Source organism: Macaca nemestrina, chromosome X, assembly GCF_043159975.1.
Source record: "Macaca nemestrina isolate mMacNem1 chromosome X, mMacNem.hap1, whole genome shotgun sequence".
Lineage (NCBI taxonomy): Eukaryota > Metazoa > Chordata > Mammalia > Primates > Cercopithecidae > Macaca > Macaca nemestrina.
In genome coordinates this window covers 113,969,276-113,986,209 of record NC_092145.1, presented here as the reverse complement: position 1 = coordinate 113,986,209, position 16,934 = coordinate 113,969,276, and the positions used below count along the sequence as shown (strand labels likewise).

The window sequence follows — 16,934 nt, the reverse complement described above, 5'->3', positions numbered from 1 at the left end:
CACGAGGGCAAAGCTCTCAGGACCTAATTGTCTCTTAAAGATCCTACCTCTCAACACTGCTGCATTAGGGATTAAGTTTCCAAAACATGAACTTTGGGAGACACATTCAAACCGTAGCATTCCACACCTGGCCCCCAAAATTCATGTCCTTCTCACAGGCAAAATACATTCATTCCATCTCAATAACCCAAAAAGTTTTAACTTGTTTCAGCCTCAACTCAAAAGTCAAAAGTCCAGAGTCTCATCTAAATCAGATATGGGTAACACTCAAGGTATGATTCATCCTGAGGCAAATTTTCCTCCAGCTGTGAGCTTGTGAAATTAAACACGTTATCTACTTCCAGAATACAACAGTAGGACAGGCATAAGACAGACGTTCTCATTCCAAAAGCAAGAAAGAGGCAGTAATAAAGGGGTAACTGATCCCCAATAAGTCCAAAACCCAAGGAGGAAAATAATATTGAAACTTAAGAAGCCAGAATAATCTCATTTGACTTCATGCCTTACATTCTGGGCACACTAGGGTAGCGGTTTGACCCCCAAGGCCTCGGGCAGTGCTGCCCCTATGGCTTTGCTGGGCTCAGACCACCAGGAGCTCTCACTGGTTGAAGTCTCATGCCTGCAGCTTTCCCAGGCTGGAGTTGCATGCTGCTAGCCTTACAGTTCTGTAGTCTCGGGAGCTGCCCCACTCCAATGACTCCACTAAGTAATACCCTAGGGGGACTCTGTGGTGGCTCTACTGCTGTGACAAGTCTGCCTGGGCTGCCAGGCTGTCCATTACATCCTTGAAATCTGACATAGCCCTATAGCTCTTACATTCTGAATGCCTGCAGAATTAGCATCATGTGGACGCCAGTAAGATTTACAGCTTGTACCTTCTGAAGTGGTAGGAGGAGCCCTACCTGGGCCTTCTTGAGCCATGGCCAGGTGACTGAGCAGCACTGTGCAGAACTCAGGGGGCAGAGTCCCAAGTTGGCACAGGGCAGTGAATGCTGAGGTCCTGCAGGGAACTCTCTGGAAGCCCTACTTTCAAAATCCTAGCTTGCCTTTAAGATCTCCGAAATCCCTTTGGAGTTATTCTCCCACTATATTGATGAATAGAACTTTTTATCCATGTTAATCTCTTTAGCAAACAGTGACTTGGCCACACTCATAGTATTTTCTCTCAAACATCCTTTTTTATTCTTTACATGCCAGACTGGAAGTTTTACAAATCTTTCCATTCTGCTTCCCTTTTAATTATAAATTTTGCCTTTAAATCATTTGTTTTCTCTCATTTTACTGTGAACAGCCAAAAGAAGCCATGCAGCATGTTGAATGCTTTACTACATAGATATTTCTTCTGCCAGATATCCTACTTCATCACTCTTATGTTCTGCCTTCCACAAAGTCTCAGGACATGAACACAATTCCACCAAAGTCTTCGCAACTGTATAGCAAGGATGGCCTTTACTCCAGTTTCCAATACTTTGTCCCTCAGTTCTGTCAGACCTCATCAGAATGGCTTTTACTGTCTGTATTTCTACCAACATTCTGATCACAACTGATATAGTTTGGATGTTGTCCCCTATAAATCACATGTTCATTTGTAATCCCTAATGTTGGAGGTGGGGCCTGGTGGGAGGTCATTGAATTATGGGGCTGGATTTCTCAGAAATGGTTTAGCATCATCCCCTTGGTGCTGTCCTTGTGATAGTGAGTTCTCACAAGATCTGGTTGTTTAAAAGTGTGTGGCATCTTCACTCTTGCTATTTCTTGCTCCTGTTCTTACCACACGACATGCTTGCTACCATTTTGCTTTCCACCATGAGTAAAAGCTCCCTGAGACCTCCCCAGAAGCCAAGCAGATGCTGGCACCATGCTTGTGCAGCCTGCAGAACTGTGAGGCAATTAAACTTCTTTTCTTTATAAATTACCCAATCTCAAGTATTTCTTTTCTTTTCTTTTCTTTTCTTTTTTGGCTGAGCACAGGGGACTTTACTGATGGTACACGACAAGGTGGGGCTCCCTAGGCCCCTCCCTCTTCAAGTGGTCTGCATGGAAACTGTGAGGAGGGGAGATTCAGTATGGTGGGGGACTGAGTGTCCCCCAGCAGTGAGGGACTCCCCAGCAGTGAGGGTCTCTCTCTTCCTCTTGCACTCTCACTGGGGCTGGTGGTCCAGGGGTCTTACTCCTTGCAGGCCATGTGGGCCATGAAGTCCACCACCCTGTTGCTGTAGCCAAATTCATTGTTATACCAGGAAATGAGCTTGGCAAAGTGTTCATTGAGGGCAATGCCGGCCCCAGCATCAAAGGTGGAAGAGTGGGTGTCGCTGTTGAAGTCGGAGGAGACCACCTGGTGCTCAGTTTAGCCCAGGATGCCCTTGAGGGGGCCCTCTGACACCTGCTTCACCACCTTCTTGATGTCATCATATTTGGCAGGTTTTTCCAGACAGCAAGTCAGGTCCACCATTGACACGTTGGCAGTGGGGACATGGAAGGCCATGCCAGTGAGCTTCCCGTTCAGCTCAGGGATGACCTTTCCCACAGCCTTGGCAGCATCAGTAGAGGCAGGAACGATGTTCTGGAGAACCCCGCGGCTGTCACGCCACAGTTTCCCGGAGGGGCCATCCACAGTCTTCTGGGTGGCAGTGATGACGTGAACTGTGGTCATGAGTCCTTCCACGATACCAAAGTTGTCCTGGATGACCTTGACAAGGGGTGCTAAGCAGTTGGTGGTGCAGAAGGCATTGCTGATGATCTTGAGGCTGTTGTCATACTTCTCATGGTTCATGCCCATCACGAACATGGGGGCATCAGCAGAGGGGGCAGAGATGATGACCCTTTTGGCTTCCCCATGCAAGTGAACCCCAGCCTTCTCCATCGTGGTGAAGATGCCAGTGGACTCCACGACATACTCAGTGCCAGCATCACCACACTTGATTTTGGAGGGATCTCACTCCTAGAAGATGGTGATGGGATTTCCATTTAATGACAAGCTTCCCGTTCTCAGCCTTGATGGTGCCATGGAATTTGCCATGGGTGGAATCATACTGGAACATGTAGACCATGTAGTTGAGGCCAATGAAGGGGTCATTGATGGCTACAATATCCACTTTACCAGAGTTAAACGCAGCCCTGCTGACCAGGCACCCAATATGACCAAATCCGTTGACTCCGACCTTCACCTTCCCCATGGTGTCTCAGAGATGCGGCCGGAAATGCAAGAGAAGATGCAGCTGTCTGTTGAACAGGAGGAGCAGAAAGCCAGGTATTTCTTTACAGCAATGCAAGAATGACACGATACAATGGCTACTTAACTAATCTCTAAGAAGATTTAGGTTTTTGCTTCAGCTCTTGTCTACTTCTGAGCCCTCACCAGAAATGACCTTTATGCTCCATTTACGGCAACCTAGGCTTTTTCTAGTCTGCTCTTCTAAATTCTTCCAGCCTCTAACCATTACCCAATTTCAAGGTGCTTCCACATTTTCAAGTATTTGTTATAACAATTGCCCCACTTCTCAGTACCAATTTTCTGTCTTAGTTCATTCTATGCTGCTATAACAGAATACCACAGACTGGGTAATTTTTAGTTAACAGAATTTATTTGGGTCATGGTTCTGGAGTCTGGGAAGTCCAAGACTGAAGAGCCACATCACATCTGATGAAGGCCTTTTCACTTTATCATAGCATAGCAGAAGACATCACGGAGGAGAGACAGAGCAAGAGAGGAGGACAAACTCATCCTTTATAAGAACTCCACTCCCACAATAACGAACCCACTCCCACATTAATCCATTCATGAGGGCAAAGCCCTCATGACCTAATCGCCTCTTAAACTGAAGGCCCCACCTAAACAATGTTCCACTGGGGATTAACTTTCCAACACATGAATTTTAGGGGACACATTTAAACCAGGGCCACAAGAATACTGGGGAGCATAAACTAGGGCTAACTTTATACCCAGGGAGTCTAGGACCTGGAAAAGAAAATTTCATGACACAAACTATTGTTGCTTGCCTCGGCAGCTGATGCCTCAGTTTGCAGTGACACTAGAGGGTTCTGCAGTCTTCTACTTCAGTTTGGAAGGAAGAAAAGGGAGACAAATCTTTCAACTTTAATGTGAATTTCAAAGATGCACCAGGTATTGTCTATTGACACTCCACAACATTCCCACTCTTATTCTCTTCCCTGGATTTCAGAGGCTGGAGGCCTTGAGACAATATTTCTCAGACTCCCTTGCGAATGCAATCTCTGAAGAAAATTTGGAAGAGAGAAGGGAGCTAGAAGCCATACTTTTCCTCTAGCAGGAAGAGCAGATGTGAGTTTTCACAGCACCCTGTTAAACTCCTTTCTAAGCTAATCATGCTGGGGCCAATGGGATACTCATGCTATCAGCAATGGCTTTCTGCAGTTTTCTGTCCTCTGGGTGGCAGAAACAATTTCCTGACCACGGTGATCCTGAAAGCTAGTTGTAAACCCTGAGCTATAGTCATCCATATTCTTTCTCACTTCCAGGAATGATGATGCCCAGAGCACCTTGGAAGCCATTTTGAAGAGGGCAGAGATGACAACAGGCTGGGTCTACATGAAGGGGCACTGCCTGTCAATATGGAATACCCACGGTTGATTCTTGTGTGAGCAAGAAAGAAATTGTATCTGAGCCATTAAATTTTGGGTCTAATCAGTAATTTGACCTAACCATAGTAGTACAAAAGTTGTAGTATGCATCTAGCTACTGGTAATTCCTAGAGTTTGTGGGCAGGCAACTGGGCTTACAAATGGTGTCTGAGCGTCTGAGAGGTTGCTGTAGTTACATTTTCCCCAGGATGGTAGCTGCATGGGCAGGCAGATTTCTGAAGGGAACCATTTTGACCTTTCTCCTAGGCTCAGTACAGTTGAATCCTCCCGGGCAGCTAAATCATGTGTTCAGTACAGCATGGCGGGCAAGAAGACCTGGAATGAGGATCACCTTGTTTTTTTCCTGCAAAGTCATGAATAATGTGACATTGAACAATGCCCATTCCTTTACTACTGTTCTCCCCAGAAACCCTCATGCAATGGAGGAAGGAACAGGGGAGGGAGGAACATTGGCTGAGAAGTCAAGTGGAATGGGTCCTAGTTCCAGTCTGTTAATGACTCCCTGAAGAGTTTTTTTCCCTCCTTGGGCCTCAGACTCTTCACCCCAGAAGGGAATTGTTAAGGGGTCTCAGAAGTGAGACTCAGAGAACACACCTGCTGTGTCTTGTGTGTGTGTGTGTGTGTGTGTGTGTGTGTGTGTGTGTGTGTGTAGGTAGATATGCGTTTAAGGAAATTCTCCTGCTTGGAAGCCACAGCTGCTAAACCAGAGGGTTGCTCAAATCTTCTTTTGACTGAAAGCATAGTCTGAGGACTGGCAGTAATAGCATTGTCTGGGAGCTTGTTAGAAATGCAGAATTTCAGGCCCTTTACAGAAGTATTGAATCAGAATCTCCAATTTAACAAGATCCTTAAGGGGATCCCAATGTGCATTCAAGTCTGAGATGCACTGCTCCAGAGGACCTGGGATAAGACAAATGTCAGCCTGAAAAAAGAATGAGATTTGAAGTCAGGAGACCTAGGTGTTAGTTTTAATTGTGCCACTCACTGGTTGTCCAAATTGGGCAAGTCATGTAATCACCCTGATCCTTTTTTTGTAAATAGGGTGCTCTAATAACTACAGAATGGTGTCAAGATCAATGGTGTATGTTCTGGAGCCAAACTGTCTAACCTTAAATCCTGAGTTCATTTATCAGCTATGAAGCTTTTGGCGAGTTGCCTGATATCTGTGGGCTTCAGTCTCTTTATCTGTAGACAGGGTATCATAATAATGACAGACGTTGAGAATTTTTAAATGGGCTGGGTGAGGTGGTTCATGCCTGTAATCCCAGCACTTCGGGAAACTGAGGCGGGCTGATCACCTGAGGTCAGGAGTTCAAGACCAGCCTGGCCAACATGGCGAAACCCCGTCTCTACTAAAAATACAAAAATTAGCTGGGCACGGTGGCATGCGCCTGTAATCCCAGCTACTCGGGAGGCTGAGGCAGGAGAATCGCTTGAATCCAGGAGGTGGAGGTTGCAGTGAGCCGAGATCACGCCACTGCACTTCAGCCTGGGTGACAGAGTGAACCTCTGTATTAAAAAAAAAAAAAGATTTTAAAATGAAGTAATTAATGTAAATCACATAGCACAAGGCCTGGCATCATCTAAATTCACTGTACATCTTATTATACTCTGACTTCCTGTACTATCTTTCAAGAACAGAAAGAGACCTCTAAAATAGAGCCACCTGGAGGCTAGCTGAAGACTCCTACCTTTGGTGTTTATCATAGTATACATAATTCTCAACAATGGGCACAGTCACTCAAAGACTGGAGCTCTAACCTCTGAACCACCAGACAGGCATGAGATTGGTTTCATGATATTATCTTAGGCAATCAATCAGTTCCCCTGCATGTATTCCCCATTCCTTTGTTGTCTATTCCAGTTACACTCAACTCTAGATACTCCCTTCCCTGTGAAAATCTACAGAGCAGCCATATACAGAGCAGTGCCATCCAGGTAGGAGATGGCCACTTGTAATTGGCTTTCCTTTCCCTACAGGAACTCACACAGTTCAAAAAATGGAATGTCATCAAGGCATTGCCTGGTGGGCCTGTCGCCACACTTACTGGAGGGAAAGGATCTAGGATGAGGGAGGATCCAGGGACCATCAGCAACATGCCAAACCACAGCAAGAAATCAAGCATGACTCAGCTCCTGCTCACTGCAATTACTCAGGACCTCGCCCTTCAGATGTGGAAAAAGCCCAGCAGTGCCTTGCAGTAACTGCTGCTGAGGTCTGGAACTTCCTGACAACCTTGCAAGTCCTTTGATAAGGGGAGGCTCAAGCTGGATTTCAGAAGGCCCACTGCACCAGGATGACTGAAACAAACTGTGGACTGGGTATCAATGCAAATAATATTGTAGCATCAGGAATAAAATAAATTTCAACTCAATAAGAAGCCTCTGCAGGTGGATACAAGTGGTGATCCTGGGCAAAGTTGGTGTCAGGCACAGGCACAACTGTGCAAGGAAATGGAAAAAGGGAAGTCCACAGTATGGAAAAGTCTAAAAGGGGCACCAGCATGTTTCATAGTGTGGGAGAGAGGAAAATGAAAACACCACTTACCAGGTGCCTGCCAAGGGCTATTCCTGGGCCTGCAGCTCTAGAGATGTTCCTCTGAACAAAACAGGAGCCATCTAGGACAGGTGGTGCTTGGCTATGACAACGAGGAGGGAACTTAAGTCCAACGGGTCAATAAGTGATGGATTTGAGTCTTCTCTTCTAATGGATTAGTAGATCCCAACAGTCAATACGGTGGGGGTTGGAAAAACTTTCCTGTGTTTCATGATACCCAAATGCCAGTGTCATGAATGGCAAATACTAGCATCCCAATAACGGTGTGCCCTTCATGAAACCCCACCCAAAGATTCAGCCCCTTCTCCTAATGTTCAAGCACCTGTTCCTGCAGAATCAGGATATGAAGAGAGGCTGGCAAAGGCCACAAACCAGGTACTTCTGCAGCTTGCGGGAGGGCGGAGGTTGGGGCGGTTTCTATGCTGTCCACAGGACACTGTCACACTAACTCTATTAATCCTTTCCTACCTAGAGATAATGATATGAGAAAAGAAAGTTATCAGTTCACCTCTCCTCTAGAAATAAATAGGGTGGTATCTCTGAACCTGGCCATCGTTAACAGATGCAAATAAAATACAGAGTGGGCAATAATGCAATGCACATATGCCCAAGACAAAACAGGCTGGCACAAATAAGGAAAGGGGCTTCATTTCTGAAAATACCAGCTCCACTTAATACTGGATACTCTCCTGCCTATGGAAATCCACAAGAGCAGTTGCAGAGAGCACAGCATGTTTCATAGTGTCGGGAGAGGACAGTGAAAACTGACATTTACCAGGTGCCTGCCATGGGCTATTCCTGGGCTTGAGGCTCTAAAGAGGTTCCTTTGAACAATAACAGCAGCCATCTAGGATAGGTGGTCCTCAGCTGTGAGAGAAAAGGGGGAAATGAGGCCCAAGAAGCTAGTAAGTGGTGGATTCCAGTCTTCTCTTCCAATGGATTATTAGACACCAATGTCCCAAGCAGGGTGTTTCTTAATTTTTGAATACTAACATCATGAATAGCAAATGCTGGCATGGCAATAAAATCGTGCCCTGCATCTGGTCACATCTAAAACATCAGTCCCTTCTCTTTCTGAAGAAATACCTGTTCCTGCAGAATCAGGATATGGAGAGATGCTGGTCAGGGCCACAGACCAGGTGCTTTTGCAGTTTGCAGTTTATTGTCCTCAGGACACTGTCATACTATTAGCCCTTTCCTGCCTAGTGATAGTGATGTCTCAAAAGAATGTTATCAGTTCACCTCTCCTCTAAAAACAAATAGGTTGGTATCTCTAAACCTGGCCATCAGCAACACATACACATGAAATTCTGAATGAGCAATAATTCACTGCTCACATGCCCAAGGGAAAACAGGTTCTTTTCCTAGGACTTGTACAGGAGGCTTAGACAGGGTGACTTCCCAGGGGATGGCTGTACTGAGTTTGCAAATTTGGGCTGAGACTCATTCAAACTACCTGGGGAATGCAAGTTAACCTGCAGAGGAGAAAGAGAAAAAGGAGAAAGACCCATGTTTAAATGGAAATTAAATACATATCTGATGGATTCCATGATCAGCTTTGACACTTTCATCTATAAACAGTGTCTGGAACCAGTTGGCTCCAGCACAGAAGGGACTGCTTTGTACCTGGTGGAGACCCTGCCACACCTGACCCAAGGAAGCCTGCTTGGTGACCAGGCAGCCACAGAAGGATGAAGAACACACTTGGTCTGTTTCCCCCAGGCCCAGACAGGAAACAGAAAACTTTCCTCAAGGCTACTACAGGCCTTTTTAGGGGACCATGTTGCCACTGGCTGGCAATCTCAGAGAAAACACCTCTCTGCTTTTTACAGTGCGTTTTCAAAAAAGTAAAATCTAGATTCTCCCAGGGGTCTAGGATCTCAGGAATTGGAGCCCCTCTACTGAGTAGAGAAAAATCAGAATGAGGGTTTCTTTCCTCATTTCAAGAGATTGCTGGCTCTGCAGCCCAGCTCAAAAGCCCATCCTCCAGGCCACTTCCCCGCCTGAGCCAGACCCCTTGCTCTCATGACTCTCTGAGAGCCAGCCCCATGGTCGGGTTCCCTGAGACCCGCCTGGACCTTAGACGGCCGCGCCTCCGAGCGCTATTGACGCCGGAGGCGCGACTCTTTTTCCTATTCCCAGGAGGGGAAAAAAGCGGGAACAATGGCTTTCGGGACAGAGGGACGCGAACACCCAATGCCGCAGCGACTGGCAGGGTCGCGATGCAGGAGGACGAAGTGGGAGAAGGGGCACTTCGGCCTCCCTGCGGGCGGGAGCTAGGCCGCTGGAAAGTCCGCTCGCCTCTCGCCCCAAGGGATGATCCCCTGGGCCTTTTGTACCACTCGCCACGGAAAATGGTCACAGGCTTTTCTCCCCAAACCGAACACTATTGGAAACACAGGGCCCCTGGAAGCCGCCACGTTGGCCATTGGCGGTGGCGCACCCACCCCCGTGCTACTGCGCGTGCGCAGCGCTGCGACACACTCCGACCCCATCCCGCGTTCCCAGGGGGCGGTGGGAAACGGAAGTGCTCGGCTGACCCGGGCGGGCGGTTCCTAGTTCGCAGTAGCTGTTGTCGTCGGTCTCTGAGGTTTCGGGCTCTTGGCGGTGAAGTAAGAGGGACGCGGAGGTGGTGATAGTTTTAATGGGGGACGGGGGTTGACGGGACCGTGGGGTCATGGGACGCCTTTGTGGGTGACAGGGTGGCTCTACAGCCTAGCTCAAAAGCCCACCCTCCAGGCCACTTCCCCGCCTGAGACAGACCCCTTGCTCTCAGGACCCTCTGAGCCAGGACCAGAGTCGGGTTCCCTGAGACCCGCAGGCCTGTGGGCGTGAGTGCTGGGGGCGAGGTTCGGGGCCAGCAAGTGACTGATTGATTGAGTCACTCGGCCCCTGTTTCCTGAGCTCCTAAAAATGCCAGGCAACCTTGCAAATGTTTCACATTAATCTTCACAGGAGCCCTGTGAGGTGTTACGATGATTATTTTCATGTTATAGAGAGAAAATGGCTCAGTGTGGCTTGGCAACCTGTCCAAAGTCACGTAGGTAGCAAACCCGAGGAATCCTTTTTCATTTCCTGTGCTTTGTTTGTCATGTTTATTGTTTCCTGTGTGTCTCCCCCGCTAGACTAGAAACTCTGCAGTAGCTGGGACTTTGAGATTTTGTTCACTGATGTATTTCCAGCACGGAGAACGGGCTCATGGAAGGCACTCATTTCTTCAGTGAATAAAAGTGGCACAGCAGTCAATCAGTTGGTTCCAAAGCCCGAACTCAGGAAAGCAGGGTTTTCGTCACTGGGGATAATTGAGCTGTGCATGAATGTTAATTCACTCTTAAAGCTAGAATGAGGCGTTGTCCCTCTTCTGTTGGGTAAAAACCTTTGGATTTTACTCAACTTCACTGCATGGAAGGGAGCATAGGTGTTGCTAATTGAATCTCCTGTGGTCATTGTGTTTCAAGGGTCAGAGTGCAGACCTGAGACCACTGCTACACCGACTTCAGACTCCAGTTTATCTGTGCCCCGGCTTCCTCACTTAGTCTCAGAAGACTTAGGCTGAGGCCCCAGGAGGAGGTGAGTTCCCTGGGTCACAGGCAGAGATCTGGTGCTATAGTGATGGCCCCAGCTGGGGTGTGTTTGTCTCTGAATCCCTTGGTCCTGCCGCCTTGGACATAAGAGAGGTACGCTGAGCTGAGGCGAGTTGGAGGAGAAGCCTCAGCCCAGAGTCCAGACCCAGATCCTCAGGGCAGAGAAAGGAGGTTCACAGGACAGCAGGTCCTAGAAGAGCTGGACCCGTAGTGACCTTTGTCCCTCACTTCAGCTGAGACAGAGCAAACTGGCTCAACTTCCAGGTGCCATCGAGGACCATGTGACAGTGCAGTTTGATTCCTACTGGAGGAGGGACAGGTGAAAGTCACAGGTGAATGGAGGCATGGGTGCCTTCCATGGGGCAGGTGCCCTCCTGTAGTGGCTGCAAAGGCGGGATGAGGCTGGGAAGGATCACAGCCAGCCACAGAGGATTGGCCTCTCCTAGCACACCTATTTGTGCACCCCCGTGCTTCCTTCTCTTGCCATTGGCTTTTTCTGAATTTGAGTCAGCCCCACATCATCAACCAGGCACCTGCTTCCAGGGGAAATGCGAGTGTCCCTTCATCCTGACCGAAGTGCAGAAAATATGTTTTTAGTTTGTAGAATTTCAGAGTAGTCTCTAGGTATGCTGTCATCCAGCTCTGCTGCCTTATTTCGATGTTTAATGAAAGTGGGCTGGGGGACATGACCTGCTAAGCTACACCAAGCTGAACCCTGTTACCTTGATACTGTCGCAGTGATTGCTGCAGTATGCAATGGTTGCTCTGCACAGAAGCTCCTTGCTGGAACTTTCTTTTGAAAAACTGCCAAAGAAGGAGGAGCCTGGTAATCAAAATGCAAATTGTGAGAAAGGAGGAAGTGGTGGGGTGGGAACAGGGTAGGTGGCCAGTTAAAGAGGCAGATGCAGGGGAGCAGGCACAGTGGTTTTCAACCCCTCACAGAACTGACAGTGCTGGGCTGTTACCCACCCAGCCCCACACCTCTCCTTCCCTGCAGCCCTCTGAGCCCTTGTTGGCCTCCTTCCTCCAAACCACATCAAGAGATCCTACTCATACACACTTGCAGAGGGTCTTTTCACCTCTAGGGCTCTGTTTGATAAGAGGTAATTTTTAATAATTTTTAATTTTTGTTTTACTAGTGATATTCTTTATCAAAAATTGAGAAAATGCAAATAAAAGAAGAAAATTGAAATCACCACTCAATAGTAACCAACATCAGCATTTTAATAAATCCTCTGAGATGTCATATATGTGCATATTGATTATCAAAAATGAGATCACATGCGCTTGCTTTCTTGGAAGCTGCTTTTAAACACATTAGGAACTAAAAACAAATTCCATAGCATTTTGAAAGCCTGTTCAGTATACCTGCTTTTGCATGTGTCATATTTTTTAACTGTGTCCTCTTTGCTGGACATTTAGTTGCTTCCAATTTTTTTGTTTGTTTATTGTTTAGACAGAGATTCCCTCTGTTGCCCAGGCTGGAGTGCAGTGGTGCCATCTTGGTTCACTGCAACCTCCACTTCCTGGGCTCAAGTGATCCTCCCACCCAGCCTTCAGAGTAGCAGGGACTACAGGTATGTGCTACCATGTCTGGCTAATTTTTGTAGAGATGTGGTTTCGCCATGTTGCCCAGGCTGGTCTCGAACTCCTGGGCTCCAGTGATCCGCTCACATCGGCCTCCCAGAGTGCTGGGATTATAAGCATGAGCCTCTGCACCTGGCTGCTTCCACATATTAATATTTTAATGGTAGAAATTACTACAGTTAACATTCTTTCAGCTTTTCCACATTTAGAATTGTTTCATTATGACAAATGTCTAGGAATAGAACTCTTTTTTTTTTTTTTTTTTTTTGAGGCGGAGTCTCGCTCTGTCCCCCTGGCTGGAGTGCAGTGGCGCGATCTCGGCTCCCTGCAAGCTCCGCCTCCCAGGTTCCCGCAATTCTCCTGCCTCAGCCTCCCGAGTTGCTGGGACTACAGGCACCCGCCACCGCGCCTGGCTAATTTTTTGTATTTTTAGTAGAGACAGGGTTTCACCGTGGTCTCGATCTCCTGACCTTGTGATCCACCCGCCTCGGCCTCCAAAAGTGCTGGGATTACAGGCGTGAGCCACCGCGCCCGGCAATAGAACTCTTAAGATAAAGGAGATGTTAATTGTAACTGGTTTCTAAAGTAGGTATCTTTAGACACAAGTCATACATCTGTCCAGTAAGGGAAACAAAATTTCATTTGCCAAACCTACATGATTTTAGTAGAGTTTCATGGAAACAGCTGGAGCTACCAGGTCATGTTTTTAGATCATTCTTCCCAGGGTACAAGGGTAATTATTATCAGGATGGTAATGGTGGTCTAATGGCTGTACCTACCGAGTGTACTCTCCTAATTTTGCCTTTATAGATCTCCATCCTTTGTCCAGAGCAGAACAGGATGGCCATGTCCCAGGTGAGTTCCTAATTTACCCATACTTTGTTTCCAGTGAAATTGAGGCAAGGTTTGGAATCTATATAGTAGACTTGAAAATACCAATTATCCCCTCTTCTCTGGCTGTTTTCTATTCAACTTGTTCTCAGCCTCTGGTTTCTCTAATCCTTCCCCTCACCAGGAGAGAGGAAAGACAAAAAGATTCCTCTCTGTACTTCTTGTTCTTTTTGTTTTCTTTTTCTTTTTTTCTTTCTCTTTTTTTTTTTTTTTTTTTTTTGAGACAGAGGCTCACTCTATCACCCAGGCTGGAGTGCAGTGGCACAATCTCAGCTTGCTGCAACCTCCACCTTCTGGGTTCAGGTGATTCTCCTGCCTCAGCCTTCCGAGTAGCTGGGATTACAGGTGCCCACCACCACGCCTGGCTAATTTTTGTATTTTTAGTAGAGACGGGGTTTCAACATGTTGGCCAGGCTGGTTTTGAACTCCTGACCTCAAGTGATTCCCCCACCTCGGCCTCCAAAGTGCTGGGATTACAGGCGTGAGCAACCATGCTCTCTACTTGTTCTTCTGAGAACTGTACCTCATCTTCTCTTCATTTCCTTCTCACAGAAGATTGTTTAAATACATAGGTTCATCTTGCTTTTTCCTCTTTCTTCATTTCTAGATCACTTGGTCTTTTCATCATTCATATTTATGATAATAACTTTGTGCATAATGTTTTGATGTGCGTAGAAAAAACTAGTAGCCCAAAGGATTCTATCTTTCTCCACCCAGTACCATGTTCCTCGTCAGAGAAGCCCATTGTTAACGGTTGGGTTAAATGGTGGGGTAGATGCATTTATATCAATTTAAGGAACTAAAAACATATGCATATGTATTGTTTTTATGCTTTTACACAAATGGCATCATACTCCCATACCTATCTTTTGCACCTGATTACTTTCTGGGTGGTGTTCCTTGTCGATATATAAAGATTGTTTCGATTTCTATTTCATAGTATGGATGTATTAATATCGTGTAACTTTATTTATGGATATTTAAGTTTTTAATTTCTTTTTACTATTGTAAACAGTGCCTCATGAACAACTTTCTCTGTATCTGCTTGCTCTGTAGTACCAGTGTTTATGGAGGTTATACCTGGTAGTTGAGTTTTGACTAAAAGGTACTGAGACTTAAATTTGCCCTCCGAAATCCTTCATAATTACTCCTTTCACTAAATGTAAAGACCAGATAATTTCTGTGTTCCAATTTTCCAGGCTATTAAAGATGAAAAGTCACCCGGTTCGTTTTGTGAAGCCACTTAACCTGAAATTTGAGGAAGGTACTACAAAAAAGAAAATCATAGACCAGTTTCCCTTAAGAATATAAATGTCAAAATATGAAAAATATTCTGAATAGAACATTAACAAATTGCATTGGGCATTTCAAAAGCAATGGATGCACGTGGTAAAAAAGTTCAAACAAAAGCTTTGTTCAACAACAAAACGTTTTTTGTGGTTTTTGTTTTTTGAGCAGGGTCTGGCTCTATCCCCCAGGCTGAAGTGCAGTGGTGCAATTTCAGCTCACTGCAACCTCCGCCTCCCAGACTCAACAATCCTCCCACCTCAGCCTCCCAAGTAGCTGGGACTACAGACACATGCCACCATGCCCAGCCAATTTTTGTATTTTTTGTAGAGATGGAGTTTTGCCATGTTGCCCAGGCTGGTCTTGAACTCATGAATCTCTTTCTCTGCTTACGCACAATCACTTGTTCTCTCCTGCATGTGCTCTCTCTCTCTTTCTCTTTCTCTCTTTAACAAGTTACAGTACATCCTGGTCTTTCTGGTCCTTTTTGTTTTTTTTAATGATCTTTTCATTTGTGTTAACTCTACACCAGGGTTTCTCAGTGTGGCACTATTGACATTTTGGTTGAGGTCATTATTTGTCATGGGTTGCCTTCCTGTGCGTTGTATATGTAGCAGCATCCCTGGACGCTCTACTAGATGCCAGTAGCGCTCCCTCCTCCAGTGTTGGCAACCAAAATATCTCTTGTCATTGTCAAGTATTCCCTGAGGAATAAAATTATCCAGTGTTTAAAACCAGTGGCCTACCCCATTTACAAAAATGGCTGCTTGATACTTCATTTGATGGTAATACCACTATTACCTTTCTCCTAATAATAGATATTTAGGATATTCCTAGTCTTTTGCTACCATAAACAACATAGCAATGTATAGTAGATTCCCATTGTGTGCATGTGAGAACATTTATAGGATAACTTTCTAGATACGCAGTTTCTAGGTCAAAGTTTATGCATCTTGAATTTTGATTCAGAACTGTCAATTGCCTTCCAAATAGAATGTACTGATTTGCATTGCTGGCAACATTATAATGCCTTTTCCTATAAATGGGAAATCACAGTGTATTATCTGCTATGATTTTTGCCATTGTGAGGGACAAAAGAGTAGTGCATTTTAATTCGCTTTTCTTGATTTGAGTGTCTTTTTTCATTTTTAACCACCATTTGTACTTTTTTCTTTCAAATATGTATTCTAGTCATTTGCCCCCTTTTCTCTTGGGTGTGGAATTACTTTGATTGCTGGATGTTAGCTCCTTGGGTTAACTTAAGCAAATGAGATCTCTGTCATATATGTTGTCAATATTTTTCATAGTTTATTATTTGCTTTGATTTGTCTTATACCTCTTGGGGAGTGGACACAAGGTGTTTTTAATGTCTCATTTTACAATCTTTTGTGGCTTCTAGAGTTCTTGTATTGCTTATATAGGATTCCGTGAGTTGAAATTATAAAAATGGCATTTCAGTTATGTGGAAAAAATGGTGACTGAATGATGGTGGCACCGTTGAGTCTCCGTCTGGATGGAAAGAAAGTTAAACTCTTTTTTTTTTTTTAATTATACTTTAAGTTCTAGGGTACATGTGCACAACATGCAGGCTTGTTACATATGTATACATGTGCCATGTTGGTGTGCTGCACCCATTAACTCGTCATTTACATTAGGTATATCTCCTAATGCTATCCCTCCCCGCCCCCTCCCCACAATAGGACCCGGTTCCTGTGTCCAAGTGATCTCATTGTTCAATTCCTACTGTGAGTGAGAACATGCGGTGTTTGGTTTTCTGTTCTTGTGATAGTTTGCTGAGAATGATGGTTTCCAGCTGCATCCATGTCCCTACAAAGGACATGAACTCATCCTTTTTTACAGCTGCATAGTATTCCATGGTGTATATGTGCCACATTTTCTTAATTCAGTCTGTCACTGATGGACATTTGGGTTGATTCCAAGTCTTTGCTATTGTGAATAGTGCCGCAATAAACATACGTGTGCATGTGTCTTTATAGCAGCATGACTTATAATCCTTTGGGTATATCCCCAGTAATGGGATGGCTGGGTCAAATGGTATTTCTAGTTCTAGATCCTTGAGGAATCGCCACACTGTTTTCCACAATGGTTGAAGTAGTTTACACTCCCACCAACAGTGTAAAAGTGTTCCTATTTCTCCACATCCTCTCCAGCACCTGTTGTTTCCTGATTTTTTAATGATTACCATTCTAACTGGTGTGAGATGGTATCTCATTGTGGTTTTGATTTGCATTTCTCTGATGGCGAGTGATGATGAGCATTTTTTCATGTGTCTGTTGGCTGTATGAATGTCTTCTTTTGAGAAGTGTCTGTTCATATCCTTTGCCCAGAAAGTTAAACTCTTCTACATCATATAAAAGTGAATTCCAGATTGATCAAATACCTAAATA

General features: G+C 45.4%; 1 protein-coding gene and 1 pseudogene across 11 annotated transcripts in view; one reads left to right on the top strand and one right to left on the bottom strand.

Annotated features, from left to right (window-relative positions):
• Positions 1-1,990: 1,990 nt before the first annotated feature.
• Positions 1,991-3,251, bottom strand: LOC105464190 (glyceraldehyde-3-phosphate dehydrogenase pseudogene; annotated as a pseudogene).
• A 6,423-nt stretch (positions 3,252-9,674) lies between these two features.
• LOC105463582 (KRAB box domain containing 4) overlaps positions 9,675-16,934 on the top strand; it is a 42,307-nt gene continuing 35,047 nt past the window's right edge. For 10 of the 11 annotated variants that reach the window (XR_976444.3, XM_011710833.3, XM_011710810.3 and 7 more), the window contains exons 1-3: positions 9,675-9,789; positions 10,636-10,747; positions 13,159-13,203. Coding sequence is in view for 10 of the 11 variants with exons in the window: in XM_011710833.3 (XP_011709135.1) it covers positions 13,189-13,203 (15 nt within the window). In the remaining variant the exon portion in view is untranslated. Of the gene's footprint in view, positions 9,807-10,635; positions 10,748-13,158; positions 13,204-16,934 lie in introns of all 11 variants that reach the window. The other variant, XM_011710837.3, reaches the window with a different exon arrangement.